Source organism: Hyla sarda, chromosome 7 (genome assembly GCF_029499605.1).
Source record: "Hyla sarda isolate aHylSar1 chromosome 7, aHylSar1.hap1, whole genome shotgun sequence".
NCBI classification, from domain to species: Eukaryota; Metazoa; Chordata; class Amphibia; order Anura; family Hylidae; genus Hyla; species Hyla sarda.
The window spans coordinates 80,159,714-80,187,471 of NC_079195.1; the positions used below are offsets into that span (position 1 = coordinate 80,159,714).

Sequence of the window (27,758 nt, forward strand, 5' to 3'; positions counted from 1 at the left end):
AGTTTTCCAGGATATGAAGTGTTTTCCTGCTCTACCTGAGGTTTGATTGATTTTTGTGAGTAAGCATGACAAGTCACATAATGGAAAAATGGGTGGAGGTAAAACATTAGCTTATTGCTCTTTTTATATGTGAGGAGGCACAGGACATACTAAACCTTGAAGTCCAGCATTAGGACTATGTTTGTCTGTTGCTGGATTAGCAGAAATTCAGTCTATTATAGTTACATTTTATTTAGTCTATTACTGTTATGTATGGGTATATATGTAATGTATATATTTAGTGCTATTGTAAATATTAGTGCCGTGATAGATTTAGAATCCTGATCCATGCTTTCCTCTGCTTCTGCTGCTGTAGATTATTATGCCTTACTGTGTCAGTGTTTTCTCCCCTTCTTTTTCTATTCTATTTTAGTAAAGCAGTTGATCAGACTCACTACATGCTCATGTATGTTTATTTGGATAACATCATTAAATATTTGACCGAAAACACTACAGGAAGACAAAAACCTGCTAAATATAAATATACAGGGGGACATTTATCAAGGCATTTAGAGCTTTTTTTTCGCTTACTCCAGGTGCACAAAAAGTCGTATGTGCACCTAAGCACAATTTTATGCAACCTTTGTGAATAAGCATTACGTTGCAAACAGCCTTGCCTAAGCAATTTTTAGTTTTCACTTTGCAGTGGTCGGGAATTTATGATGTGCCAATGTCGCACATAGGCAAAAAAAAAAAAAAGTAGCAAAAGCCACTCAAAAAAAAAAGTCTCAAGTCGACTCCAGGTCTGACCTTGATTACAAAACTGCCCGTGGTAAGCAATGTTAACTCCTTAAAGGGGTACTCCGCCCCTAGACATCTTATCCCCTATCAAAGGATAGGGGATAAGATGTCAGATCGCCGCGGTCCCGCTGCTGGGGAGCCCTGGGATCCCCGCTGCGGCACCCCGTTATCATTACAGCACAGAGCGAGTTCGCTCTGTCCGTAATGACGGGCGATACGGGGGACGGAGCAGCGTGACGTCATGGCTCCGCCCCTCGTGACATCACGGCCCGTCCCCTTAATGCAAGTCTATGGGAGGGGGCGTGATGACCGCCACGCCCCCTCCCATTGACTTGTATTGAAAGGGGCGTGCTGTGACGTCATGAGTTGCGGAGTCGTGACGTAACGATGCTCCAGCCCCTGTACTGCCCGTCATTACGTGCAGAGCGAACTCGCTCTGTGCTGTAATGAGAGCGCGGTGCCGCAGCGGGGATCCCAGGGCTCCCTAGCAGCGGGACCACAGCGCTCTGACATCTCATCCCCTATCCTTTGGATAGGGGATAAGATGTCTAGGGGCGGAGTAACCCTTTAAAGTCCAAGAATTTTTTGCACATCTGACCACTGTCACTTTAAGCATTAATAACTCTGGGATGCTATTACTTATGAATTTAATTCTGAGAAAAAAAATGACTGAGAAAAGATATGGGTGAACGTATTATACCACATGAAACCAGATTCATCAAAGAGCATATACCTTATGATTAATTTGAACCTGGACAACCAAAAATGAAGCCAAAAAAAGGGGTAAAAACATTCACAGGACAACCATTATTGATTAATTCCCCTCCATGTGTATGAAAAAGTGCATATAGAAAAACAGAAATGCATACAATAATTCATAAATTCATACATTGATCACACAGATTTTAAACATTTTTTACGTAATAGCATTTACACTTTTATTTTATCCTGGATCAGGAAAGTAAGGCAAACTGCACTTACATAAGTCCCTGTATACCAGTGTGTCTTATTGAATACCTTCACAACTAGAGGAATTCCAGGCTCTGAGTTCATGATATGACTCTTTGTAGGAGAATATATTTAGAACAAGGATGAGAAAGTACCTAATATTTATTGTTCTAGTGACATAAACCTTGTACTTTCTATGCCTGCACCAATGAATAGACGATGATAGATATGTGAAAAGACAACATGTGACACTGCACAGTACACGTCTCCCAGAACAAATATCAAGTGACTTTTTTCCAGGTTACATGCGTCATTTTCCATAGAGTGTATACGGCTTAACCCTGTGGATTTTGTTTCATCACCACCTTCTAATTGAAGCCCTGCGTTACAATTATTGGTTATAATACTTATTGGTGACCACATGTTAAGAATTTAAAATACACAGTATTTAAAATGGAAAATACAAAGTAAATTCATCTAGTGTGACAGCGGATATTGTACATCTTACTTCCCCCTGGCCACTGCTCGCTGCTTATTCACCATGGAAGATAAATGTGCAGTAATGGCGGACAGTACAAGAATTTACGACTCAAGATGAAGAAGACCTTGTCTGTTCTCTTCTATTGCAAATGCTACAGAGGGACTGTAGCCTAAATAGCCTAGCTGGTCAGCTACTGAATGTCGGTTCAGGGGATTAAATAAAGGTACCTGGGCACTGAAGGGACATAAATGACAAATGGGCACATGATTAAGTGTCTTCTTGATATAGTCCTAGGAAGGGCTAACTTGGCTGTTTCCTTTTCCAAACTATAATGGAGAGTGTCAGCAGACATAGGCTGCATTCACATCATGTTTGGGGTATACGGCAGCCAGATCTGGCAGGGGAATTTTAAAACCAGCTGCTGCCATATTGCTGTCATACCCATGCTATACCCATGCTGTGCCCATTCATTTAAAAGAGACAGACAGACAGAGTTAGCTGGTGACTCCGGTCAGGTCATTTTTGGACTGTATCCACTTTTGTTGTCAGACTGAAAACAAAGTCTGCTGCGGTTCCAGCCTGGCAACAAAAACAGATACTGTCTAAGAATGACCGGACTGAAGTCACTAGCCGTATGCCCCAACCATGATGTAAATGCAACCTTACATAATTCTGCTGTCAGCCGCCCACTCAGCCCTCCAGTCTCATGATTAGTTGTGGTCTAAGCTGTCAGACCCCACAATTAGATATTTATGGCACATCTTATGGATATACCATAAACTATTGGCCGAATAAATAAACAGCCCTATAATATACATAAAGACATATGCCGAGAACACAATGTACACTGTATGAACAAAAGTATTGGCATACACAATTACTTAGTTCAGCAGTTTTATATGTGAATAAAATCAAGCACCTACCAATGCAGTCTGCCTTCACAAACTTTTATGAAAGAATGGGTCATTTTAAAGAGATCATTGAATTTCAGTGTGGTGCTGTACACCCTGTTCCAAATTATTATGCAAATTCTATTTTAGTGTAACAAAGATTAAATATTTAGTTTTTCAGTTTAACTCATGGATAGATTGTGTCTCAGGGCTCTTTTGATCACTGAAAACAATCTCGGACACCTGTGATAATTAGATTGCCAGGTAATCCCAATTTAAGGAAAAACTACTAAAGATGGGTGTTCCACATTATTAACCTGTTAAGGACGCAGGGCGTACCTGTATGCCCTGCCCCCCTGCCGTGATATAACACGGGGTCACGCAACAGCTGGGACTGATGGCTAATACCGGACATCACCGATCACGGTGATGTCCATTATTAACTCCTTAGACATGGCGATCAAAGTTGATTGCTGGGTCTAAAATGTAAAAAAATGCATCCGGGTAACTAAGTCAGGCTGATCGGTGTCCCGATCAGCTGAGGATACACAAGGAGGGTCCCTACCTTCCTCCTCGGCGTCCGATCGGCAATTGATTGCTCCATGCCTGAGATCCAGGCTGGAGCAATGGAGCGATACAAACACTGATCAATGCTATGCTATTGCATAGCATTGATCAATGTCTGCAATTATGGTATTGCATGTTATAGTTCCCTATGAGGGCTGTACAAGTGTAAAATAAAAAAGTGAGAAAAAAAGAGTTAATAAATGTGATTTAACCCCTTCCCTAATAAAAGTTTGAATCACGCCCCTTTTCCCATAAAAAAAGACTATGTAAATAAATATAAATATATGTGGTCTCGCCACATGCTTAAATGTCCAAACTATAAAAAATAGATAATTAATTAAACCCCAGGGTCAATGGCGTACACGTAAAAAAGATTCCAAAGTCCAAAATAGCGTATTTTTTGTCACTTTTTAGACTATAAAAAAAATGAATAAAAGGCGGTCAACATGTCCCATCAAAACAAAAATGGTACCAATAACAACTTCAGATCACAGCGCAAAATATGAGCCCTCATACATCACCATATGCAAAAAAAAAAAGTTATAGGGGTTAGAAGGGGACATTTGTAAACATATTAATTTTCGTGCATGTAGTTATGATTTTTACCAGAAGTAAAATAAAATCAAACCTATATAAGTAGGGTATCATTTAAATCGTATGGACCTACAGAATAAAGATAAGGTATAATTTTTACCGAAAAATGCACTGCATAGAAATGAAAGCCCCCAAATTTACAAAATGGCAGTTTTTTTTTTTTTTGTCTCACAAATATATATTTTTTTGTTTTGCCGTAGATTTTTGGTAAAATGACTCATGTCATTACAAAATACAATTGGTGGTGCAAAAATCAAGCCATCATATGGGTCTGTAGGTGAAAAATTGAACGGGTTATGATTTTAAAAAGGTAAGTAGGAAAAAAACAAAAGTGCAAAAATGGAAAAACACTCCTTAAGGGGTTAAGCAGAGCACCATTTTCAAGCAATATGGGAAATAAAAAGGATATCTCTGCTGCCGAAAAGAGTGAAGTAATTCAATGCCTAGGAAGGGGTATGAAAGCATTAGATATTTCACGAAAACTTAAGCATGATCATCACACTATTAAGAGATTTGTGGCTGATTCAGAGAACAGACGGGTTCGTGCAGATAAAGGCACATTGAGGAAGATTTCAGCCAGATCCATGCAGCTACTAAAATACCATTACATAGCAGGAACAGATATTTGAAGCTGCTGGTGCCTCTGGAGTCCCACAGACATCAAGGTGTAGAGTCCTCCAGAGTCTTGCAACTGTGAATAAAACAAGCAGAAACGGCTGCTTTCTCACAAGCAGAAACGGCTGCATTTGGCAGAAAAATACATGAAGACTAATTTTCAAACAGTCCTGTTCACTAATAAGTGCTGTGCAACCCTGGATGGTCCAGAGGGTTGGAGGATGGCCAGCCTGTTCCAAAAAGGCTGCAACGTCAGCAAGGCAGTAGCGGAGTCATATTTTGGGCCGGAATCATGGGAAGACAGCTGGTCAGCCCCTTTAGGGTCCCTGAAGGTTTAAAGGAGTACTCCGCCCCTAGACATCTTATCCCCTATCCAAAGGATAGGGGATAAGATGTCAGATCGCCGTGGTCCCGCTACTGGGGACCCCTGGGATCGCCGCTGCGGCACCCCGCTGTCATTACTGCACAGAGCGAGTTCGCTCTGCACGTAATGACGGGCAATACAGTGGCCGGAGCATCGTTACGTCACGGCTCCGCCCCTCGTGACGTCACGGCCCGCCCCCTCAATACAAGTCTATGGGAGGGGGCGTGGTGGTCGTCACACCCCCTGCCATAGACTTGCATTATGGGTACGGGCTGTGACGTCACGAGGGGCGGAGCCATGACGTCACGCTGCTCCGTCCCCTGTATCGCCCGTCATTAAGTACAGAGCGAAATCGCTCTGTGCAGCAATGATAGCGCAGTGCCGCTGCGGCGATTCCGGGGGTCCCCAGCAGCGGGACTGCGGCGATCTGACATCTGGATAGGGGATAAGATGTCTAGGGGCGGAGTACCCCTTTAAAGGTGACCTCTGCAAAGTATGTGGAGTTTCTGATTGACCACTTTCTTCCCTGGTACAGAAGGAAGAAATATGCTTTCCATAATAAAATCATCTCATGCTGCAAAGAATACCTCTGTATCAATGGCTGCTATTGGGTTAAAAGGAGAGAAAGTCATGGTGTGGCCTCCATCCTCCCCTGACCTCAATCCTATTGAGAACCTTTGGAGCATCCTCAATTAAAAGATCTATGAGGGTAGGAGGCAGTTTACATCCAAACAGCATCTCTGGGAGGTTATTCTGACATCTTTCAAACAAATTCAGGCAGAAACTGTCGAAAAACTCACAAATTCAATGAATGCAAGACTTGTGAAGCTGCTATCAAATAAGAGGTCCTATGTTAAAATTTAACATGACCTGTTAAAATGTTTAAAAAGTAAAAATGTTGTTAAAAGTTTGATTGACATAGCTTTTGATTTCAGTAAATCTGCTGCAAACACAACAAATGACAATGTTTAGTTCTTTACAACCAACCTGTGCGTAATAATTTGGAACAGTGCATTGTAAGTTTTTTTATGTTTAAAAAAAATACTGTTATCCTTAGGAGGTTTGTTCAATAAAATTTGAATTGTACTATTAATAGTTGATAACATGAGAATTATGCTGACTGTTATTTACATCAATTATTTAGGTAAATGAGAAAAGTATAATTTGCATAATAATTTAGAACAGGGTGTAATAGGACATCACCATTGCAAGTGCAAGTGCGTTTATGACATTTCTTCCCTCCATTAACTGTAAATGGGCAAAAAAGTTACAGGGAGAGTTCACCAAGTGTTGAGACACATAAGCGGACTCAGATATTATAGATTTTTAAAGCTCATCTGGAGTTAAAGTCAACACAGAAAGTGCGCTTCATGGCCAAGCAGCTGCATGTAAGCCTTACATCAACAAGCTCAATGCTAAGCTTTGAATGGAGAGGTGTAAACCACGCCATCACTAAAGCAGTGGAAACATGGTGTAAGAAGTGACAAATCCCACTTCACTATCTGGCATTCACAAGAGGTCTGAGTCTCTCTTCCTCTGCGCTCTGATGCACAATGACATCAGCACCCTACGCCTGGAGGGTGGAGGAAGAGAGAAGTGTAGCCACACCACAGGAGCCAGAAGCCTTGGTGAGTATGTTTTATTTTAATTTTTTTTCCATTTTTTTTTTCCTTAATCTTGGTAAAAGGGGGGGGGGAGAACAACCTACAGGGGGAATACCATATAGAGGGGGAACCATCAATAGGGGATCTAAATACAAGGGGAACTACCTATGGGCAGACATATACATATATATTCATATATATATATATATATATATATATATACAGTACAGACCAAAAGTTTGGACACACCTTCTCATTCAGAGTTTTCTTTATTTTCATGGCTATGAAAATTGTAGATTCACATTGAAGGCATCAAAACTATGAATTAACACATGTGGAAGTATAGACATAACAAAAAAGTGTGAAACAACTGAAAATATGTCATATTCTAGGTACTTCAAAGTAGCCACCTTTTGCTTTGATTACTGCTTTGCACACTCTTGGCATTCTCTTGATGAGCTTCAAGAGGTAGTCACCTGAAATGGTCTTCACTTCACAGGTGTGCTGGTGTGGAGGAGGAGGTGTGATGGTGTGGGGGTGCTTTGCTGGTGACACTGTTGAGGTTTTATTCAAAATTGAAGGCATACTGAACCAGCATGGCTACCACAGCATCTTGCAGCGGCATTCTATTCCATCCGGTTTGCATTTAGTTGGACCATCATTTATTTTTCAACAGGACAATGACCCCAAACACACCTCCAGGCTGTGTAAGGGCTATTTGACCAAGAAGGAGAGTGATGGGGTGCTGTGCCAGATGACCTGGCCTCCACAGTCACCGGACCTGAACCCAATCGAGATGGTTTGGGGTGAGCTGGACCGCATAGTGAAGGCAAAAAGGGCAAACAAGTGCTAAGCATCTCTGGGAACTCCTTCAAGACTGTTGGAAAACCATTTCAGGTGACTGCCTCTTTGAGCTCATCAAGAGAATGCCAAGAGCGTGCAAAGCAGTATTCAAAGCAAAAGGTGGCTAGAACCTGGAATATGACATTTTCACAATTTTTTGTTATATACCGGTATATAATTCCACGTTAATTCATAGTTTTGATACCTTCAGTGTGAATCTACAATTTTCATAGTCATGAAAATAAAGAAAACTCTGAATGAGGTGTGTCCAAACTTTTGGTCTGTACTGTATATATGAGGGAACTATCTATAAGGTGACCTATATATAGGAGAAAACTACATACAGGGGGAAACTACCTATATGGGGACCTATTTCCAAGTGAAAATTGCCACCAAGGGGAAACTACATATAGGGGGACCTATCTACAGAGGGAGACTACCTATCTATAGGGGGCTACCTATAGGGGAATCTATACACAGGGAGGAACCACCTATAGGGAAACCTATACACATTGGGAGCTACCTAAATGCGTCTCTGTATACCGGGGGAAACTATCTATAAGGATGATATATACAGGAAAACCTACCTTCATGTGGAAACCACCTTTAGGAGGACCTGTAAACAGAGGCAAACTAGGGGGACCTATCTACAAGGGAAACTACCTACAGGGCAGTGGCGGATCCAGGGGGGGGGGGATGTTCCAGTTACCTTTCTGCGGCCCCGCGTTAACTTTAAAAACACAGGGGCCGCCAGGAGGTAGCACACGCAGGATTGTCACTGATGTCCCGTGCTTGTGCCCATAGGAACAGCAGAGCGGAGCAGCAAGGACGCACACATGGTAAGTTATCAGTGCTTTGATCATCGCTCCTCCAGTCCTGGGACCTACTGCTATAGCCTATAGGCCATAGCAGTAGATCATGACCCCTGACTGCAGTAGCAGTGGTCGGAGCACTGAAGTGGGGCAGTACACATACAGCCTCCAGCCATAAACTGTATATGGCTGAAGGCTGTATGTCTGTGGGGGGCACTGCCAACCTAAAGTGGGAGAACTATACTGCCAACCTAATGTGGGGGGAACTATACTGCCAACCTAATGTGGGGGAACTATGCTGACAACCTAGTGTGGGGGAGCTATACTGCCAACCTTATGTGGGGGGGAACTATACAGCCAATCTAATGTGGGGGAAACTATACTGCCAATCTAATGTGGGAGGGGAACTATACTGCCAACCTAATGTGGGGAAACTATACTTCCAACCTAATGTGGGGGGAATTATGCTGACAACCTAATGTGGGAAACTATGCTGACAACTTAGTGTGGGGGAACTATGTTGACAACCTATTGTGGGGGAACTATGCTGCCTACCTAGTGTGGGGGAACGATGCTGCCTACCTAGAGAGGGAGAACTATGCTGTCTACCTAGTGTGGGGGAACTATGCTGCATACTTTAAGGGGTACTCCACTGGCCCAGCATTCAGAATATTTTGTTCTGAACTCTGGGTACGGGCTGCAGGTCTTGTTACGTCACAGCCACGTCCCTTGTGACATCACCCCGTTCTCCCCCTCAATGCAAGTCTATGGGAGGGGGCGTGTCAACCATCGCACAATATTCTGATAGTGCCCCTCCCGAGACTAGACTCGGAATCCACCCCTGCTACAAGGGGCATCATTTAAACAGTATGTAGGGCAGGGCTTGACAAATCCTTGGCATCTTGGCAACTAAAAATTTTGTGCTGGAGCCTAGGTTTTTGTCAGCCCTTTCCAATGGCGGTTACCCATCTTTTTCTTACCATGGCCTCAATTTTGGCGTTGACCCCCATTCTGCCTGTGGATGGCGCTCCAGTGTGACATGAGCAGCAGATGTCATATGACTATGCAGCCAATCAGCTGCTTCAACCGTCACGCTTTATATTGAGTGTGACAACCAAGGCTGCTGATTGATTGTGGGGATCATGTGACATCTGCTGCTTATGTTCCACCAGAGCGCCAACCAAAAACATATGCAGCTTAACATTGGAGCGCCGACTGAAGACATTTGATGCTTAATACAGGAGGCAGAACAGGGGATAAGCGGAGGTAAGTAAAATAGTTTGTCACAGTCATAGGAAGAGATGAGGGGACATGAATGACTGTGACAAGGACTGTGACACAGGAGGAGGTATGGGAAAATTAAGAGCTGTGACACAGGAAGATGAGGGGACAGTAATGACTGTGACACAGGGAGAGATGAAGGGACACTAATACCTAATCATATTATGTCAAATAACGTCATGCTGAGTGACGTCAAGTTGCGTAATATGGAGAATCCTGGCTCCTAGCTTTTTTTGCTGGCTTTTGCTAGATTCATGACAAATTTTTCAAGCCCTGATGTAAGGGCATCAGTGGATATAACTGTATGTAATCACTTCTATGGTCTGTAGTGGTAATGATAGTGGTTGTGGTGTGGTAGTATTAGGGGTCATACACACTATGTTTCTGAGCAGAATTCCGCTGTGGATAATCTGGTGCAGCAGTCTCCTATTGTTTTTGATGGGGTTCTACTGCATCATTTTGGCTATAAAAGAAAGAGGGAGAGGGGATACTAATGACTGTGAAACACGGGGGGATGAGGGGATACTGAGGGGATATGACTGTGACACATAAGGAGAGATGATGGGACACTAATGACTAAAAATTATTGGTATGTTGTGTGAGGAGACTGGTAAAACTTCCTCTTTGTGCCAATGTCATAAGAGTGACTCATAAGGCTCCTTGTAACCTCTGACATTTAGATCCATTTTTTCCACTTAGTGTATAAAAAAATTATAGCACAGATTAACAAAGGTTTTCCTAATCCTTCAGGTTCAGCAAAATAGTGCTTTGTTATATAAAGGCTAAAAAAATAACTGCACTGCATGACTGTTAGATTATTATGATTATTATTATTATTAATAATAATACAATAATGTCTATAAATATTAAGCTTGAGTCAAATAAAAAATGTATAGCACCAGTCCCACAGATAACCAAGTGTTTAAAGAGTACCTATCACCAAACTAACTAAACTAAACTAACTCACACTATGTCCCCCAACTACACCTAACACCCCCCCTGCCCTTAAATTGCCCTCTGTTTCTAACCAGTCTTCTTGCTCATACAGTGTGAGCTGCTGGCAGGAGGATGTGGGTGTGCCCCAGTAGGCGCTACATCACTGAAGCCTGCTGGGGGAGACCGCTTCTGCCCTCACTTCAGGCTTCAACAAGGAGGAGCAGCGGCCAGGAGAAGGTGAGACCGCTCTCTCACCTGTCTCCAGCCACACCACGGCTGTCAACCCCGCTGTCCGCTCTCAATCCCTGTGGCTGTGACCCCTGCTCTCCGCTCACAGCGCAGTGAGTAGCCGCAGTGAGTGACCATGGGGGGCTGTGAGAGCAAGGCAGCCGCGGTGACTGGCAGCAGTCAGCAGGGCTGTGCCAGTGTGCCTGCGGGGTGAGAGCGAGCCAGTCGTCCTAAACAGCTGAGCTGCAGCACACCCTCCCCCACAACCAATAGCAGGGAGAGGGTTTGCGCGGCTCAGCCAATCATATTGAGTGTGCTGACTGACCATTTACTTCACTTCACCTGCAGTCTGAGATTTCGGACTCATGCCAGGCCAGCATGAGTCCGAAATCTAGCAGCCGGTTTATGTAGAGAGACCACTAGTGGTGAGTTTTACAAAATGAAATGACACATATAAATCAAATTTTTTTAGATAAAATATATTTAGGAAAGTGTTAGGAAAGGCTTAATGTGCAACATATTAAAACTTTATTTTATGACAGGTACTATTTAAAGGGAATCATGCATTGGATTTTATCATATACAGCAGTGTTTCCCAACCTTTTTCGCGGGGCACCCCTACCAAGGTTGACGAGCAAAAAAAAAAGGGAAAAGCAACGCAGTACACAAAATGCACAATATCTATTTATCTGTGGGTATGTAGATTAAAGTGCTGCTTTAGACAGCAACTCACAAATGATGTCTTCTGTAATCAGCGTTGTTCCCTTTTCTTCTCCATCTGGCCCAGCCATCATGATCTTTTTTTCCAGCCACAATTCTTCACCATGAAACCTGCAAAACAAAACTATTAGGCTCTGCACTTTTTTTTTCCATGGGTGACAGAGGGGTGTAGAAGAGTGTACATGGGTGAATGAGGGGCGTAGGGGATGACAGAGGGGTGTACATGGGTTACATATGGTTGTAGAAGAGTGTACATGGGTGAAAGATGAGTGTAGAAGAGTGTACATGGGTGGCAGAGGGGTGTAGAAGAGTCTATATGGGTGGCAGAGGGGTGTAGAAGAGTGTACATGGGTGGCAGAGGGGTGTAGAAGAGTGTACATGTGTGGCAGAGGGGTGTAGAGGAGTGTATGTACAGAGGGGTGTAGAGGAGTGTACATGGGTGACAGAGGGGCATAGGGAGTGACAGATGGGTGTAGAAGAGTGTACATGGGTGGCAGAGGGGTGTACATGGGTGACAGAGGGGTTTAGAAGAGTGTACATGGGTGACAGATGGGCATAGGGGGTGACAGAGGGGAGTAGAAGAGTGTACATGGGTGACAGAGGGGCGTAGGGGGTGACAGATGGGTGTAGAAGAGTGTACATGGGTGACAGAGGGGCATAGGGGTGACAAAGGGGTGTACATGGGTGACAGATGGGTGTAGAAGAGTGTACATGGGTGTAGAGGAGTGTACATGGGTAACAGAGGGGTGCAAATGCGTGACAGATGGGTGTAGAAGAGTGTATATGGGTGGCAGAGGGGTGTAGAGGAGTGTACATGGGTGGCAGAGGGGTGTAGAGGAGTATGCATGGGTAGCAGAGGGGCATAGGGGGTGACAGATGGGTGTAGAAGAGTGTACATGGGTGGCAGAGAAGTGTATATGGGTGTAGAAGAGTGTACATGGGTGACAGAGGGGTGTATATGGGTGTAGAAGAGTGTACATGGGTGACAGAGGAGTGTAGAAGAGTGTACATGGGTGACAGAGGGTTATACATGGGTGACAGAGGGATGTGCATGGGTGACAGAGGGTGTACATGGGTGACAGAGGGGTGTAGAAGAGTGTACATGGGGGACAGAGGGGCGTAGGGGATGACAGCGGGGTGTACATGGGTGACAGATGAGTGTAGAAGAGTGGACATGGGTGGCAGAGGGGTGTAGAGGCGTGTACATGGGTGGCAGAGGAGTGTAGAAGAGTGTACATGGGTAGCAGAGGGGTGTAGAAGAGTGTACATGGGTGACAGAGGGGTGTAGAAGAGTGTACATGGGTGACAGATGGGTGTAGAAGAGTGTACATGGGTGACAGAGGGGCATAGGGGGTGACAGATGGGTGTAGAAGAGTGTACATGGGGGACAGAGGGGCGTAGGGGGTGACGGAGGGGTGCACTTGGGTGACAGATGGGTGTAGAAGAGTGTACATGGGTGTAGAAGAGTGTACATGGGTGGCAGAGGGGTGTAGAGGAGTGTACATTGGTGGCAGAGGGGTGTAGAGGAGTGTACATGGGTGACAGAGGGGCATAAGGGGTGACAGATGGTTGTGGAAGAGTGTACATGGGTGACAGAGGGGTGTACATGGGTGTAGAAGAGTGTATATGGGTGACAGAGGGGTGTAGAAGAGTGTATATGGGGACAGAGGGATGTACATGGGTGACAGAGGGGTGTAGAAGAGTGTACATGGGTGGCAGAGGGGTGTAGAGGAGTGTACATGGGTGACGGAGGGGCATAAGGGGTGACAGATGGTTGTGGAAGAGTGTACATGGGTGACAGAGGGGTGTACATGGGTGTAGAAGAGTGTATATGGGTGACAGAGGGGTGTAGAAGAGTGTATATGGGGACAGAGGGGTGTACATGGGTGACAGAGGGGTGTAGAAGAGTGTACATGGGTGGCAGAGGGGTGTAGAGGAGTGAACATGGGTGACAGAGGGTCATAGGGGGTGACAAATGGGTGTAGAAGAGTGTATATGGGTGACAGAGGGGCGAATATGGGTGACAGAGGGTTGTAAAATGGGTGAAAGAGGGGTGTACATGGGTGACAGAGGGGTGTGCATGGGTGACAGAGGGTTGTAGAGGAGTGTACATGGGTGGCAGAGGGGTAAAGAAGAGTGTACATGGGGGGACAGAGGGGTGTTGGGAGTGACAGAGGGGTGTACATGGGTGACAGATGGGTGTAGAAGAGTGTACATGGGTGGCAGGGGGGTGTAGGGGGTGACAGGGGGTGTAGAGGAGCGTACATTGGTGACAGAGGGTTGTACATGAGTGACAGAGGTGTGTACATGGGTGACAGAGGGATGTAGAAGAGTGTGCATGGGGGACAGAGGGGCATAAGGGGTGACAGAGGGGGGTACATGGGTGACAGATGGGTGTAGAAGAGTGTACATGGGTGGCAGAGGGGTGTAGAGGAGTGTACATGGGTGGCAGAGGGGTGTAGAGGAGTGTACATGGGTGACAGAGGGGCATATGGGGTGACAAATGGGTGTAGAAGAGTGTACATGGGTGACAGAGGGGTGTACATGGGTGTAGAAGAGTGTACATGGGCGACAGAGGGACGTATATTAGTGACAGAGGGTTGTAAATGGGTGACAGAGGGGTGTACATGGGTGACAGAGGGGTGTACATGGGTGACAGAGGGTTGTAGAGGAGTGTATATGGGTGGGAGAGGGGTGTAGAGGAGTGTACATGGGTGACAGAGGGGCATAGGGGGTGACAAATGGGTGTAGAAGAGTGTATATGGGTGACAGAGGGGCGAATATGGGTGACAGAGGGTTGTATATGGGTGAAAGAGGGGTGTACATGGGTGACAGAGGGGTGTACATGGGTGACAGAGGGTTGTAGAGGAGTGTACATGGGTGGCAGAGGGGTGAAGAAGAGTGTACATGGGGGACAGAGGGGTGCAGGGAGTGACAGAGGGGTGTACATGGGTGACAGATGGGTTTAGAAGAGTGTACATGGGTTGCAGGGGGTGCAGGGGGTGAGAGGGGGTGTAGAGGAGCGTACATTGGTGACAGAGGGTTGTACATGGGTGACAGAGGGGAGCACATGAGTGACAGAGGTGTGTACATGGGTGACAGAGGGGTGTAGAAGAGTGTACATGTGGGACAGAGGGGCATAAGGGGTGACAGAGGGGTGTACATGGGTGACAGATGGGTGTAGAAGAGTGTTCATGGGTGACAGAGGGGTGTAGAGGAGTGTACATGGGTGACAGAGGGGTGTACATGGGTGACAGTTGGGTGTAGAAGAGTGTACATGGGTGACAGATGGGTGTAGAAGAGTGCACATGGGTGGCAGAGGGGTGTAGAGGAGTGCACATGGGTTACAGAGGGGCATAGGGATGAAAGATGGGTGTAGAAGAGTGTACATGGGGGACAGAGGGGTGTAGGGGGTGACAGAGTGGTAACATGGGTGACAGATGGGTGTAGAAGAATGTACATGGGTGACAGATGGGTGTAGAAGAGTGTACATGGGTGACAGAGGGGTGTACATGGGTGACAGAGGGTTGTAGAATAGTGTACATGGGGTACAGAGGGGCATAGGAGGTGATAGGGGGGTGAACAGGGGTGACAGGGGGTCAGAGGGGTGGACAGGCGTGACAAGGGGGTAAAAGAGGGGTGGACAGGGGTAACAAAGGGACAGAGAAGTTAATAGGGGGTGGACATGGGTGACAGAGGGGTAGACTGGGGGGGTAGTCAGAGGGGTGGATTGGATGGAGGATGGACATGGGGGACAAAAGGGATGGACAGGGGTGACAGATGGATGGCCAAGGTGGACATGGATGACAGGGGGGGTGAACAGGTGTCACAGGGGGGTGGACAAGGATGACAAAGGGGTAAAAGAGGGGTGACAAAGGGACAGAGGGGTGAATAGGGGGGAGGACATGGGTGACATGGTAGACTGGGGGGTGGACAGGGGAGGTGAACATGGGTAACAGGGATGGACAAGGCGCACAGGCTGGGGCGGGAAATAAAAAAAAATATTATAATTGAAATTCACGGCAAAATCCCGCGGCACCCCCGGGCACCCCGGTTGGGAATCACTGATATACAGTATAATGCTTGGCAATACATTATATATGGTAAAATCTTTATCCTCACCATCACGTGGGAGATTTTTTCTCCCAGGGATGGTGAGGATATGAAGTTTGTAAGTTACCCCCGCCGCCCCATAAGTAGTACCCTGGGCGGGGAGCTATAGTTACCAAGTCCTGTCGCTCTGGCAGTAAATTGGCAACCCGTGTCATCGCTCTGCTCCCCTAAGCAGATGGAGCAGAGCGGTTGTGTGTGGTATTACAGTTAAAGGGGTAATCTGGTGGAAAACATTTTTTTTTCAAATCAACTGGTGTCAGAAAGTTAAACAGAAAAATCTTTACCCTACCAGTACTTTTTAGCAGCTGTATGCTACAGAGGAAATTATTTTCTTTTTGAATTTCTTTTTTGTCCACAGTGCTCTCTTCTGACACCTCTGTCCGTGTCTGGAACTGTCCAGAGCAGCAGAGGTTTGCAATGGGATTTTCTCCTGCTTTGGACAGTTCCTGATACAGGCATCAGGTGTCAGCAGAGAGCACTGTGGACAAGACAAAAAAGAAATTCAAAAAGTAAAGAATTTCCTCTGTAGCATACAGCTTCTTTATTAGTACTGGAAAGGTAAATATTTTTTAATAGAACTCATTTACAAATCTGTTTAACTCCTTAAGGATGTAGGGCGTACCTGTACACCCTACGCCCGGTCCCGGTGTTTAAAACGGGGTCACACCGGGATGGTCCCGGCTGCTAATCATAACCTGGGCTAACAGCGCGCGGCATCGATCGTTGTGCCGCGCGCTGTTAACCCTTCAGACGCGGCGGTCAACTTTGGTCTGAAAACGAAAGTAAACGCTTCCCGGCAGCTCAGTCGGGCTGATCAGGACATCGCGATAAAATCGCGATGTTCCGATCAGCTGGGACGCAGGCGGAGGTCTCCTTACCTGTCTCCGCGGCGTCCGATCGTCGATTGATTGCTCCAAGCCTGAGCTACAGGCTTGAGCACTCAAGCCCCTATCTGACTGATCCGTGCAAAGCTATGGCTCTGCAGGGATCAGCATAGGAGATCAGTGTGTGCAGTGTTATAGGTCCCTATGGGAGCATAAGAGATCAGTGTGTGCAGTGTTATAGGTCCCTATGGGAGCTATAACACTGCAAAAAAAAAAAGTGGAAAAAAAAGTTAACAAAGGTCATTTAACCCCTTCCCTAATAAAAGTTTGAATCACCCCCCTTTTCCCATAAAAAAAAACTGAGTAAATACAAATAAAAATAAACATGTGGTATCGCTGCGTGCGAAAATGTGGCAACTATACAAATATATTGTTAATTAAATTGCACGGTCAATGGCGTGCGCGCAACAAAAATTCCAAAGTCCAAAATTGTATATTTTTGGTCACTTTTTATATCATGAAAAAATGACTAAAAGCGATCAAAAAGTCCGATCAATACAAAAATATACCGATAAAAATTTCAGAACACGGAGCAAAAATGAGTCCTCATACCGGGCCATACGCGGAAAAATAAAAAAGTTATAGGGGTTAGAAGATGAGAATTTTTAACATATACATTTTCCTGCATGTAGTTATGATTTTTTCCGAAGTACGACAATATCCAACCTATATAAGTAGGGTGTCATTTTAACCGTATGGACCCCCCCCCCCCCCGATGTCACACCCCCTCCCATAAACATGAATGAAGGAGGCATGGCATGCCATCACGAGGAGGCATGGTGTGACATCACTTCGTTAGTCCCAGAAACTCAGAGAGGTTTCTGAGACTAGAGCAGCAGCCCAGCACAGAATGCCAGGAGGGTTGATCACTGTGATGTGTACTGTGGAAAAAAAAAGCGAATATTCATAATTTCGAATATAGAGTGCTATATTCGCGAATATTCGCGAATTCGTGAATATGTGATATTCGCGAATAAAATTTGAATTGTGAATATTCGCGAGCAACACTGATAACAAAGTAACTTAGATAACACTGATATTTTAACTGCTGAAATGCAACTTAAAAACATGTTCAGATTTATAGGATCTGTTGCATATTTTTGCTGCCTATTTTCTGCAGCTGATTAAAGTTAATGGGTAGCAAAATCCGCTGCACAAATTATGCAGAAAAAATATGCAGCAGATCCTTTACATGTAAACATAACCTTATAGAGAGTTTTCAGCTGTCATACAGACGCATATATTTCTGTCAAATTCCACAGTACTTAAAAATAACATGCAGTCATGTATAAGCCCTATCTTATGCTATATTGCTTGCTTCTTCACCTGTAGGAAAGAATATATCTATTATGTGGTCCAGTTGCACATCGTGCAGAGCTGTTGATACTTCATGTGTCCCTATACAGCTAGGTTTTCACACAGGGTTATTTTTCTGGCGTTTCTTTTTTCACAACTGCCACTGCAGTTTTTGAGTCAAAGTCAGAAGTGGATCTAGTAAAAAGGAGAAATAGATTTCCTTCCTTTATATTTCTTATTCCTTTTGAATATACTTCTGGCTTTGGCTTAAAAACTTCAGTGTCAGTTTTCAAAAAAACTTAAAAAAAAAAAAAAACCTCTGTGGAAACCTAGCCTACAGGTTCCATGCACATGGCTTGGACATGTGCATCATTTCTTGAAGTACACCGTAGATTTTAATAACCATCTCCTAAGCATTAACCTGATTGGATAACCTATTCATGAAGCATATCACATTGCACAGATAATAATAACCACAAGTACATTGAAAGGTTAGAAACAATCTTCTCTTCAAACTCCCTTGAAGTGGAATAATTGTTTAACCCTCAACTAAGCGTCCTAGCCTATGATACCACCTTCCTCATTTTGTATAAAATGCGACCAAACTAGCTGTGAGCTTGTCTTCCTCTCTGTCTCTACAGCTGAATGACCAGCATCTCGACCAACATGAAGACAGCAATTCTTACCACCGTGTTGTTTGCAGCCGTTGTGAGTGCAATATCAGAAGGTAAGAACATTGTGATGTTATTGAAACTTACAATGTTAATGGCCATACAAAGGAAGTATATCAGAAAATTAAAAAGTTGTCACTTTCCTTTATCTGTAGTTCACCTATGAACTTTACTGAGTAGACTGGAACAGATTAAGCAGAGTTGTCTCATCCTTAGAGGGCCATTGTTGCAATTACAACTTTGCAGATAAGTTCTGTGTAATCTTTTTAGTGTTCTCTTTTAGGTGACTTTTGGAACATCCAAAAGTCCAAAGATTGCTTTTGCAAGGAATTACACAATGTAAGATAAGGACATTTTACCCATAACAGTAATATGAACCTCATACAATTGTGGTCTCAATATCACCAAAGCTGAGTTCCTGCAATAATCTGCTCCTGTCCTATGCCTTATTAGGGCACATATACATCATAGAGGGGATCTTCTTTGAGCTAGAATAAAGAGCCACTGACTATAGGTTTCTCCTCCAGGTACTGACCGAAACTTTGCAACTTAGCTATTTTTAACATGAGTAGCTGAAGCGGCAGTTATCGCTGATCCCCCACCCCAGTTTGATTTTTTTTTTTTTTTAGAAACAGTTGTTATGCAGTCCCTATTTTTCATCCAATTTTCACTCCTATATTTGGCTTTAAAAGGAATTATGATATGCTCGGTGTGAAATAGACCTAGCTGCAAGTTATCTGGCGATTTAGCAATAAAATTGTGGTATTTTGGCATTCGCAACTTCATTGTCTCTCTCAAAAACATTGCAAGTGATCTTGCTTAAAACTGAAAAAAAAAAATCCAACATGGCTGGGTGTCATTTATGTGGTCAAAGTTCATGATCCAATGTCAGAGTGGAACTATATGCAATACAGGAAAGAGAAAAATGTCCAGTGCTTGACTCGGGGAGCAGGAACTTTTAATTAGAATCCACAGGAAAACATACAGGAACACAAATGCGTGTGACGCGTTTCGGCTTGTTGTCACCAAGCCTTAGTCATACACTAAGTGTATGACTAAGGCTTGGTGACAACAAGCCGAAACGTGTCACACGCATTTGTGTTCCTGTATGTTTTCCTGTGGATTCTAATTAAAAGTTCCTGCTCCCCGAGTCAAGCGCTGGACATTTTTCTCTTTCCTGCATCTTACTTGGGCGTAGTCCACGCCAGTTCGTGCGCTAGCAGCTGAAGGTGAGCTGGTACATACTTACATTGTATATGCAATACAATCACTTTTCTCTTATTATTTGTCCATTAATGCTTGGGGATCACAGGAATCTCTGCAGTTTAGTGCATAGTACAAGTTCAATAATTTACCGTCTGATATTTTTTGAACTATACAACGCACCACATATCTTGCACTATAATATTATTGTATTTTTCATTTTGATAATACATTTTTTATTTCATAATTTTTTTTAAAGAAACTTCTGGTGATGATGACGCTGGCATATGCCCAGGAGACTATATGAGAAAGCACCCGGAAACCTACGCAGAGAAGAAGAAACTTCTTAAAAAATATGGTTTCCCTGACTTCAGTAAACTGAAAGCATGTTCTAGTGATGACCAATGTGACAACAGCAGGAAATGCTGTAGAACGCCATGTGGTATGAAATGCATGCCACTCATTTATGGTAAGTGCCCCATTGGCAATCAATGTTTTCAATAGAGATTTCAATATAATTACCCTAACTTTTGTAAATATCTGCAAGTTGTAGTGTTTATAGCCTAAAATATTATGGCCAATTGTTTTCAGATTTTCTGAGTATTTTGGAGACTATGGGAAGGTCTAGTCACACAGATTTTTAGCTGGCAAAATTTATAACATTAGTAACACGTTTTCCAATAACAGCATGCTTTATGTATTTCTTCTAGAGATGAGCGAAGTTACAGTACTTTTATTCGTCACGAACCTCGCGGCTCGGCGTCTGCTGACTTTAGCCTGCATAAATGAGTTCAGCTTTCAGGTGCTCCGGTGGGCTGGAAAAGGTGGATACATTCCTAGGAGAGAGTCTCCAGCCCACCGGAGCTGAACTAACCTATGCTGAAAGCTGAACTAACCTATGCAGGCTAAAGTCAGCAAACGCCGAGCCGCGAGGTTCATGACGAGTGAAAGTACTGTAACTTTGCTTATCTCTAATGTCTTCATATAGTTTAGTAGCCTTTTAACATACCTTGAAAAAGGCTATAAAAAAAAATTTCTTCTGTATGTGTATGCCAAATATAGGAATGGAATAAACACAGAAAAAATGTGCAAGGTGCAAAGTATAACTTGTACCTGCTGCATGTCATGGACCCATATATGAAGCATACGCAGAAAACAGGTAGAATGAAAAAAGCAGCACCTCTTAGGCTATGTTCACATCTGGGAATGTCCGCACGGAAAATATGTGGGCGCTAGGGCCGCTCTGGAATGTGCAGTCTCATAGATGGCTCTGCATTCCATGTGGAGTCCGTAGAAAGCATGAGCAGGTTCATTCTTTCTGCGGACATGGAATTCGGAATTTCCATGTCGGAAACATCTGGCACAGAAATTCCACCATGTGCACAATGCAACAGAATCCCGTTGAATTTAACGGAAATTCCGACATGTGAACATTGCCCTAGGACCAATGCACACTATAGTATTTCCACCCTGAGAAATGACCGAGTGGAAATTTTGGTGCCGCAGCCTCCCTTTGGGGAAGTTTTATCAAAACCTGTGTAGAGGAAAAGTTGATCAGTTGTCCATAGCAACCAGTCAGATTGCTTCCTTCACTTTAAAAAGACCTCTGATAAATAAAAGAAGTGATCTGATTGGTTGATATGGGCAACTGCACCACTCTTCCTCTACACAGGCTTCGTGCATGCGCTCTAACTGTTGCAAAATAGCAACCAGAATACTGGCACGGGAAAGTGGCCTTAGGCCAGTCTCCCAGTTTCACATGAGCTTAAAGGGGTACTCCGCCCCTAGACATTTTATCCCCTATCCAAAGGATAGGGGATAAGATGTCTGATCGCAGGGGTCCCGCTGCTGGGGACCCCACGATCCTGCTGTACCCCTGCTGTATCCGGCGTTCATTTAGAGTGTCGGGTGCAGTGTCGGAGGCTCGTGACATCACGGCCACACCCCTCAATGCAAATCTATGGGAGGGGGCGTGATGGACGTCACGCCCCCTCCAATAGACTTGCATTGAGGGGGGCGTGCCCATGGCATCACGGGCAGGGCGTGGCTGTAACGTCACGAGCGGGGCGTGGCCGTGATGTCACGAACCTCCGCCCCACATCGTCAGCCATCCATGCACCGGATGTGTGGGGTGCAGCAGCCGAGATCATGGGGGTCTCCAGCAGCGGGACCCCCGCAATCAGGCATCTTATCCTTTGGATAGGAGATAAGATGTCTAGGGGCGGAGTATCCCTTTAATAGGAACAAATTTTTGCACCCATTTAAGTCCTTGCCCAAAAGGGGGTCTAGTGGCCCACACTGTTTGCATCATAGTAACCTACAATGCTTTTAGTTGAAGTTTCTAGACCAGTGTTTCCCAACCAGGGTGCCTCCAGCTGTTGCAAAACTACATCTCCCAGCAAAGGCTGTCCGGGCATGCACATAGTTATTGTTTTGCAACCGCTGGAGGCACCATTGTTGGGAAATACTGCTCTAGGAAAAAAAATTGTCCTGGACTAGCAGCTGTAATAAAAAGGCAGCCATATTACACTCATACTGTCCTTAGGCTGAATTCATTCATGAAGTTTTTAATGTAATTTTTCATATAGGTTTTTTTTTGTTTTTGTTTCTTTTTTGGCCAAAGCCAAAAGAGCCAAAAGTCTATGTATTTTATTAAGTTTGTAGTCAACTAAAGGCCAAGGTTTCAGTGTTTATTGTTAATGTCTAAGACAAGTTTTGAAATGTGAAACTGCTCTGACCGATACAGATTGTGATCAGTTAAAAAAAAACATAAAAAGTACTACAAATACTTATAAAATAATTCATATTAGCAGAAAATGTTAAATCTATTTGTCTTAAAGGGGTACTGCAGCGTAGGAAAACTAAAGTGTCTGTTTGCAGGGAGTCCGACCGCTGGGACCCCCTGCAATCTCCTGCATGGCACTCCAACTCTCATCACGCACAGAGTGGGGGGGAGGGTGTCAGCATGTGCAATCCATTCATCTCTATTGGAGAGCCGGAGATACACGAGTACACTCGAGTATCTCTGGCTCTCCCATAGAGACGAATGGAGGACGTGTGCCGAGCCACACTCCCTGTGTGAGGAGAGCTGGAACAACACGCGGGAAATCGCGGGGGGTCCCAGTGGTCGTCCCCCCGCAATCAGACACTTATCACCTTAATGGTCCTACACTGCAGTACTTTTTTAATCCTACACAAAAAATACAAATTTATTTTAAAACGTTATGTCTGTATGATGTATTCCTGACTATGTAAATTCATTTTTTTTGTCCTTAGAGAGCAATGTCATGGAAACAATGGAGCAAGTAATGAAAGAAATAGGCAGAGGACCCGATAATGCACCATATGGTAAAAATACATCTCTGTGAATTATTTCATTCTCCCTTTTATAATATCCAGTACATGGACTTGTGTACATAGGCACAGAGACTGTATGGCCCACCTCCATACATATAGCATTCAATGGAGCATGCCACAAAATTTTAGTTGTTGGATTGATATGGAATCCAATAAAAAAATTAAAAAAAACAACTCTGTGTGAAACAGATTAAGCCTCATATCTCTCTATGGCAAAAAAATATTGCAAACTGGAGGTGTGAGGATCTGTTTACATCACATGGTTATATTAAAAGTACATTGATTTTATTTTATTTTTTTTCAAATGGATCCATAAATAAATCTATAGGTTTTCAATGGGATGTTTATCATGGTTGAAAGTGTAAATTTGCATCTGTTTGACAAGTTTCTGTCAGGATTCGTTTTATAACAGGAAATTAACAGGATTTTTAGTCCTGTTAATAAACAGATTTATTTTTGGACAATGCAAGTCTATGGCAACAGGATGCTGCAGAATAGGCTAGTTACATACAGTTGCACCATCCTGTTTGACACTTTTTTTTCTCATAAAACTTGCAGTTGACTTTGCCTCCTCTAAGACCCTGCTCACGCCATGTTTTTGGATCTTGTTTTTTTTTATTTTATTTTATTTTTTTTTAATCAAGACTAGGAAAAAAAGTTACCTTTTAAACAGGATGCCCATCCCATTGCATTTTGTTGTCGTTGACTTCTGTGTTACGAAAACCCATCTGAATCCTGTTCCAAAACAGAAATAAAAGAGAGCTTGGATCATTTTTGTGTTCTGGTGCATCCCGTTTTATTGGTAAATTTTTTTCCAAGTGAAAAAACTACCTAAAAAAAACCTGATTCATTTAAAAACTGATACAAACAGATGCAGACTGATACATCTGATCCATTAAAAGAAATCGTACAATTGATCTTTAAAAGCTTCCTGTTTCCAATGTGTGCACTGATAAACACTTAAACTTTTATTCTGCAAATTATTGTATTAGAATACAGACCAATGTTGCTATTCATTTTACAATATGCGCATGCAACTGCTAAAGCATTGACTTACTGTAAAGATAATAGCACTTTCCACTATCACTGTTAACATTGTATAATGTAAAGTTTACACAGTTCCCTCATATAAAGACTGATGAAGAGGCCTATAAGAAAGAACGACAACTAAAATGTATTTTTCCCTGGTTTTGTTCCTAACAGAGCCTACAGAGGAAGACAAAAAATATGGAATGTGTCCTGATAATTATATTAAAACACATCCAGAAGTCAAAGAAAAATTTGAAAAGAAAATGGATCATCACCGTTCACAAAAACAATGTAAACACGGTGAACAATGTAACGGAGAAAATTCACATAAACAATGTAAACACAAGCATTTCAATAATTACATGAACAAGACTGACTGCTCAGTAGATGGGGATTGTAGCAGTGGCATGCGGTGTTGCAGCACAATGTGTGGAAAGAAATGCATGAAGGCAGTATTCAGTAAGTACCCTCTATTAAACAGTCTAAGAACAACCTCGTGTGATCAGCTATGGTTACACAACAAGTTTTACAAGGTGTTCCCTTTACTCAGCAAGTAGCTTATATGCAGTGTTAATCTGGGAAATCTGGGGCTCACATCATCTTTACAGTTTAGATGTGTGTCTATGTTAAAAGGGGCTGGCCTGGTTTTGGGATAATGGGGAAGATTTATCAAAACCTGTGTAGAGGAACAGTGGTGCAGTTGCCTATTATAAACAATCAGATTGCTTCTTTCATTTGGAAAAAAAAAAAAAAAGCCTCTGGAAAATAAAAGAATTTATCTGATCCAAAAACAAAAATAGTGCCATAGGCTACATTCAAGTGAATTGGGTTCAACTACACTTTCAAACACTGCCCATGGAAAAATTGAGCTGTTTTTGAAAAAAAAAAAAAAAAAAAAAAAAAAGCAGGTCCTTTTATTCTTTGGCAAATGGGTAAAAAAGGTATGCTACTTTTGCTTCTGCTCAAAAAACTTGAAAGTGTAAAACCACCTTTACAAGGGTAGGAAACAAAAATGACCAAGAAAAACAGGTCCTCTTAAAGCTGATTTCAAAATGCAGAATTTCAGTTTTCAAAATACCACCATCATAGATGAGTAAACCTCTAAAATAATTCCAAGAATATTCACTGCAAATCGCCCGGAGCCGGTTTGCAAGAGAAGGGATATCTGCCTTTGACAGGAGTCCCTGTTTCTATATGTACCTCTGGAACAGTATAAAGGAGCAGGGACTCGGGTCTTTAACAGTAGTCCCTGCTCCTTTAAGTACTTTCCATCACACCGTATGATATTAATATAAGTACAGAAGCGGGGATTCTTGCCAAAGACATTAAAGGGGTTATCCAGGAAAAAACTTTATATATATATATATATATATATATCAACTGGCTCCGGAAAGTTAAACAGATTTGTAAATTACTTCTATAAAAAAATCTTAATCCTTTCAGTACTTATGAGCTTCTGAAGTTGAGTTGCTCTTTTCTGTCTAAGTGCTCTCTGATGACACGTGTCTCGGGAATCGCCCAGTGTAGAAGAGTTTTGCTATAGGGATTTGCTTCTAAACTGGGCGGTTCCCGAGACATGTGTCATCAGAGAGCACTTAGACAGAAAAGAACAACTCAACTTCAGAAGCTCATAAGTACTGAAAGGATTAAGATTTTTTTATAGAAGTAATTTACAAATCTGTTTAACTTTCTGGTGCCAATAAGTTTTTTCCTGGATAACCCCTTTAATCTCTGCTCCTATGCACTGAGCAGCAAGGCATACAATGATCAGTTGAATGTTTTTTTTTTTTTGTAGAAATAATTTACCTAGCAATGCACCCTCCATCCCATCAAATGCTTGATTTCATTCTTTGCATGGCCCCCAATGCTTTCACTCAGTAAACATTCCCTGGGAAGGGGACAGAGTGTGGGGTAGGGGCAAGCTTAAGCATGCAGTGTTCCTACTTAAAGGAGCTTTGTAGTGAAAGATTTGTAGGGGATAAGTTATAGATCAGGGACCCCCACAACCCCCCCCCCCCCCACAATCTCCTGGACGGGGCTCCAGCAGTCTGCTGAAAGGGGCGTGCCAACCCCCACACGGAGCGGAGGCCGACACGCTCCCCTGAACGGCCGCTTCCGTCAGACTTCTGGGGCCCCGTTCAGGAGATCCTTTGGATAGGGGATAAGATATTTTTCACTCCACTACTCCTTTAACTCTGAGTGGCAGCCTTCCTCTGTGTCCGGCCCAGTGAATGTGAACCGAGGTATGAGACAGAGAGTGTATGCCTCGCCACTAAGTACAGAAGCAGGTACTTCTGTCTTTGACATATGTCTATGTTTGTGTAGGAACTCTGGATCAGTTTACTCAGATAGGAATTTCCCTTTATTCACGTACATTGAATTCAGATATTTCTGACTTACAAAGATGTTTTTCATTTCTCTGACTGCACTTTTTATCAGTTTTCTTATAACATACTTTAAGTATGTTTAACATTGTCTTAAGTTTAACATTGTCTTTATATTTTTTCAGCTAATGAAGATTTAAAAGAGTCACTTTTTGGCAAAAAGAAAGAGAACAGAAAGAAGAGAGATGCGGCAGATGAAGATGAACTAGCCATGGATGATGACAATGAAATGGAACATGGCAGGGGCCATGGAAAAGGATTAGAACATGGAAGGGGCCACAGGAAGGGATCAGGTCAGGGGAAAGAAGGAGATCATGGAATGTGCCAAGGTGAAGAGTGTGGAAAGGGACACGGAAGTGAAGCAGAGCATGGGAAGGGACGTGGTAGAGGAGCAGAGCATGGGAAGGGACGTGGTAGAGGAGCAGAGCATGGGAAGGGACATGGTAAAGGAGCAGAGCATGGGAAGGGACATGGTAAAGGAGCAGAGCATGGGAAGGGACATGGTAAAGGAGCAGAGCATGGGAAGGGACGTGGTAAAGGAGCAGAGCATGGGAAGGGACGTGGTAAAGGAGCAGAGCATGGGAAGGGAGGCAGGAAAGGAAAAAAGCATGGTAAAGGAGGCAGGAAAGAGGTAGAGCATGGAATAGATCATGTCCAAGGACATGAGGATGAAGTTCAGGAAGAACTCTTCAGGAAAAAGCGTTCCCTGAATTCACTGGGAAATGAACTTGGTAACACTCACAGTAATGATGAAATGCAAGAAGAATTAAGCAATGGAAAAGGAAAGGGAAAGGGAAAAAAGAAGGGCAAAGGAAAGAAAAAGGGAAAAGGTGTCTAAGAAGCGTAAGAACCATAACAATGAAAGAATGTAACCATATCCTATATTTAGTACATAAACTTCTTGAATTTTTCTGGTTAAAAATATTCAAGCATTAAAACATAAAATGAAAATGATGCTAAAAATAAAATCTGAATGATAACCTTATGGTGATCCTTGATAGATTTTTAGCAATAAGTTCCATAACATGGTGTTTTCAATGGCATAACTGATCAAGATTATTGATATAAATGTAAATGTGTCGATACATTTATGAATATTTGTGAGTTGAGTTACAGTGGGGCAAACAAGTATTTAGTCAGCCACCAATTGTGCAAGTT

At 43.3% G+C, this 27,758-nt stretch overlaps 1 protein-coding gene across 3 annotated transcripts in view; it reads left to right on the forward strand.

Annotated features, from left to right (window-relative positions):
* LOC130281722 (ribosome-binding protein 1-like) overlaps positions 1 to 27,549 on the forward strand; it is a 115,591-nt gene extending 88,042 nt beyond the window's left edge. For all 3 annotated transcript variants that reach the window (XM_056529252.1, XM_056529253.1, XM_056529251.1), the window contains 5 exons: positions 18,598 to 18,683; positions 20,090 to 20,299; positions 23,107 to 23,178; positions 24,391 to 24,675; positions 26,726 to 27,549. In XM_056529252.1, the coding sequence (XP_056385227.1) occupies positions 18,602 to 18,683; positions 20,090 to 20,299; positions 23,107 to 23,178; positions 24,391 to 24,675; positions 26,726 to 27,438 (1,362 nt within the window). In that variant the 5' untranslated portion in view covers positions 18,598 to 18,601 and the 3' untranslated portion in view covers positions 27,439 to 27,549. The remainder of the gene's footprint in view (positions 1 to 18,597; positions 18,684 to 20,089; positions 20,300 to 23,106; positions 23,179 to 24,390; positions 24,676 to 26,725) is intronic.
* The last annotated feature ends 209 nt before the right edge of the window (positions 27,550 to 27,758 follow it).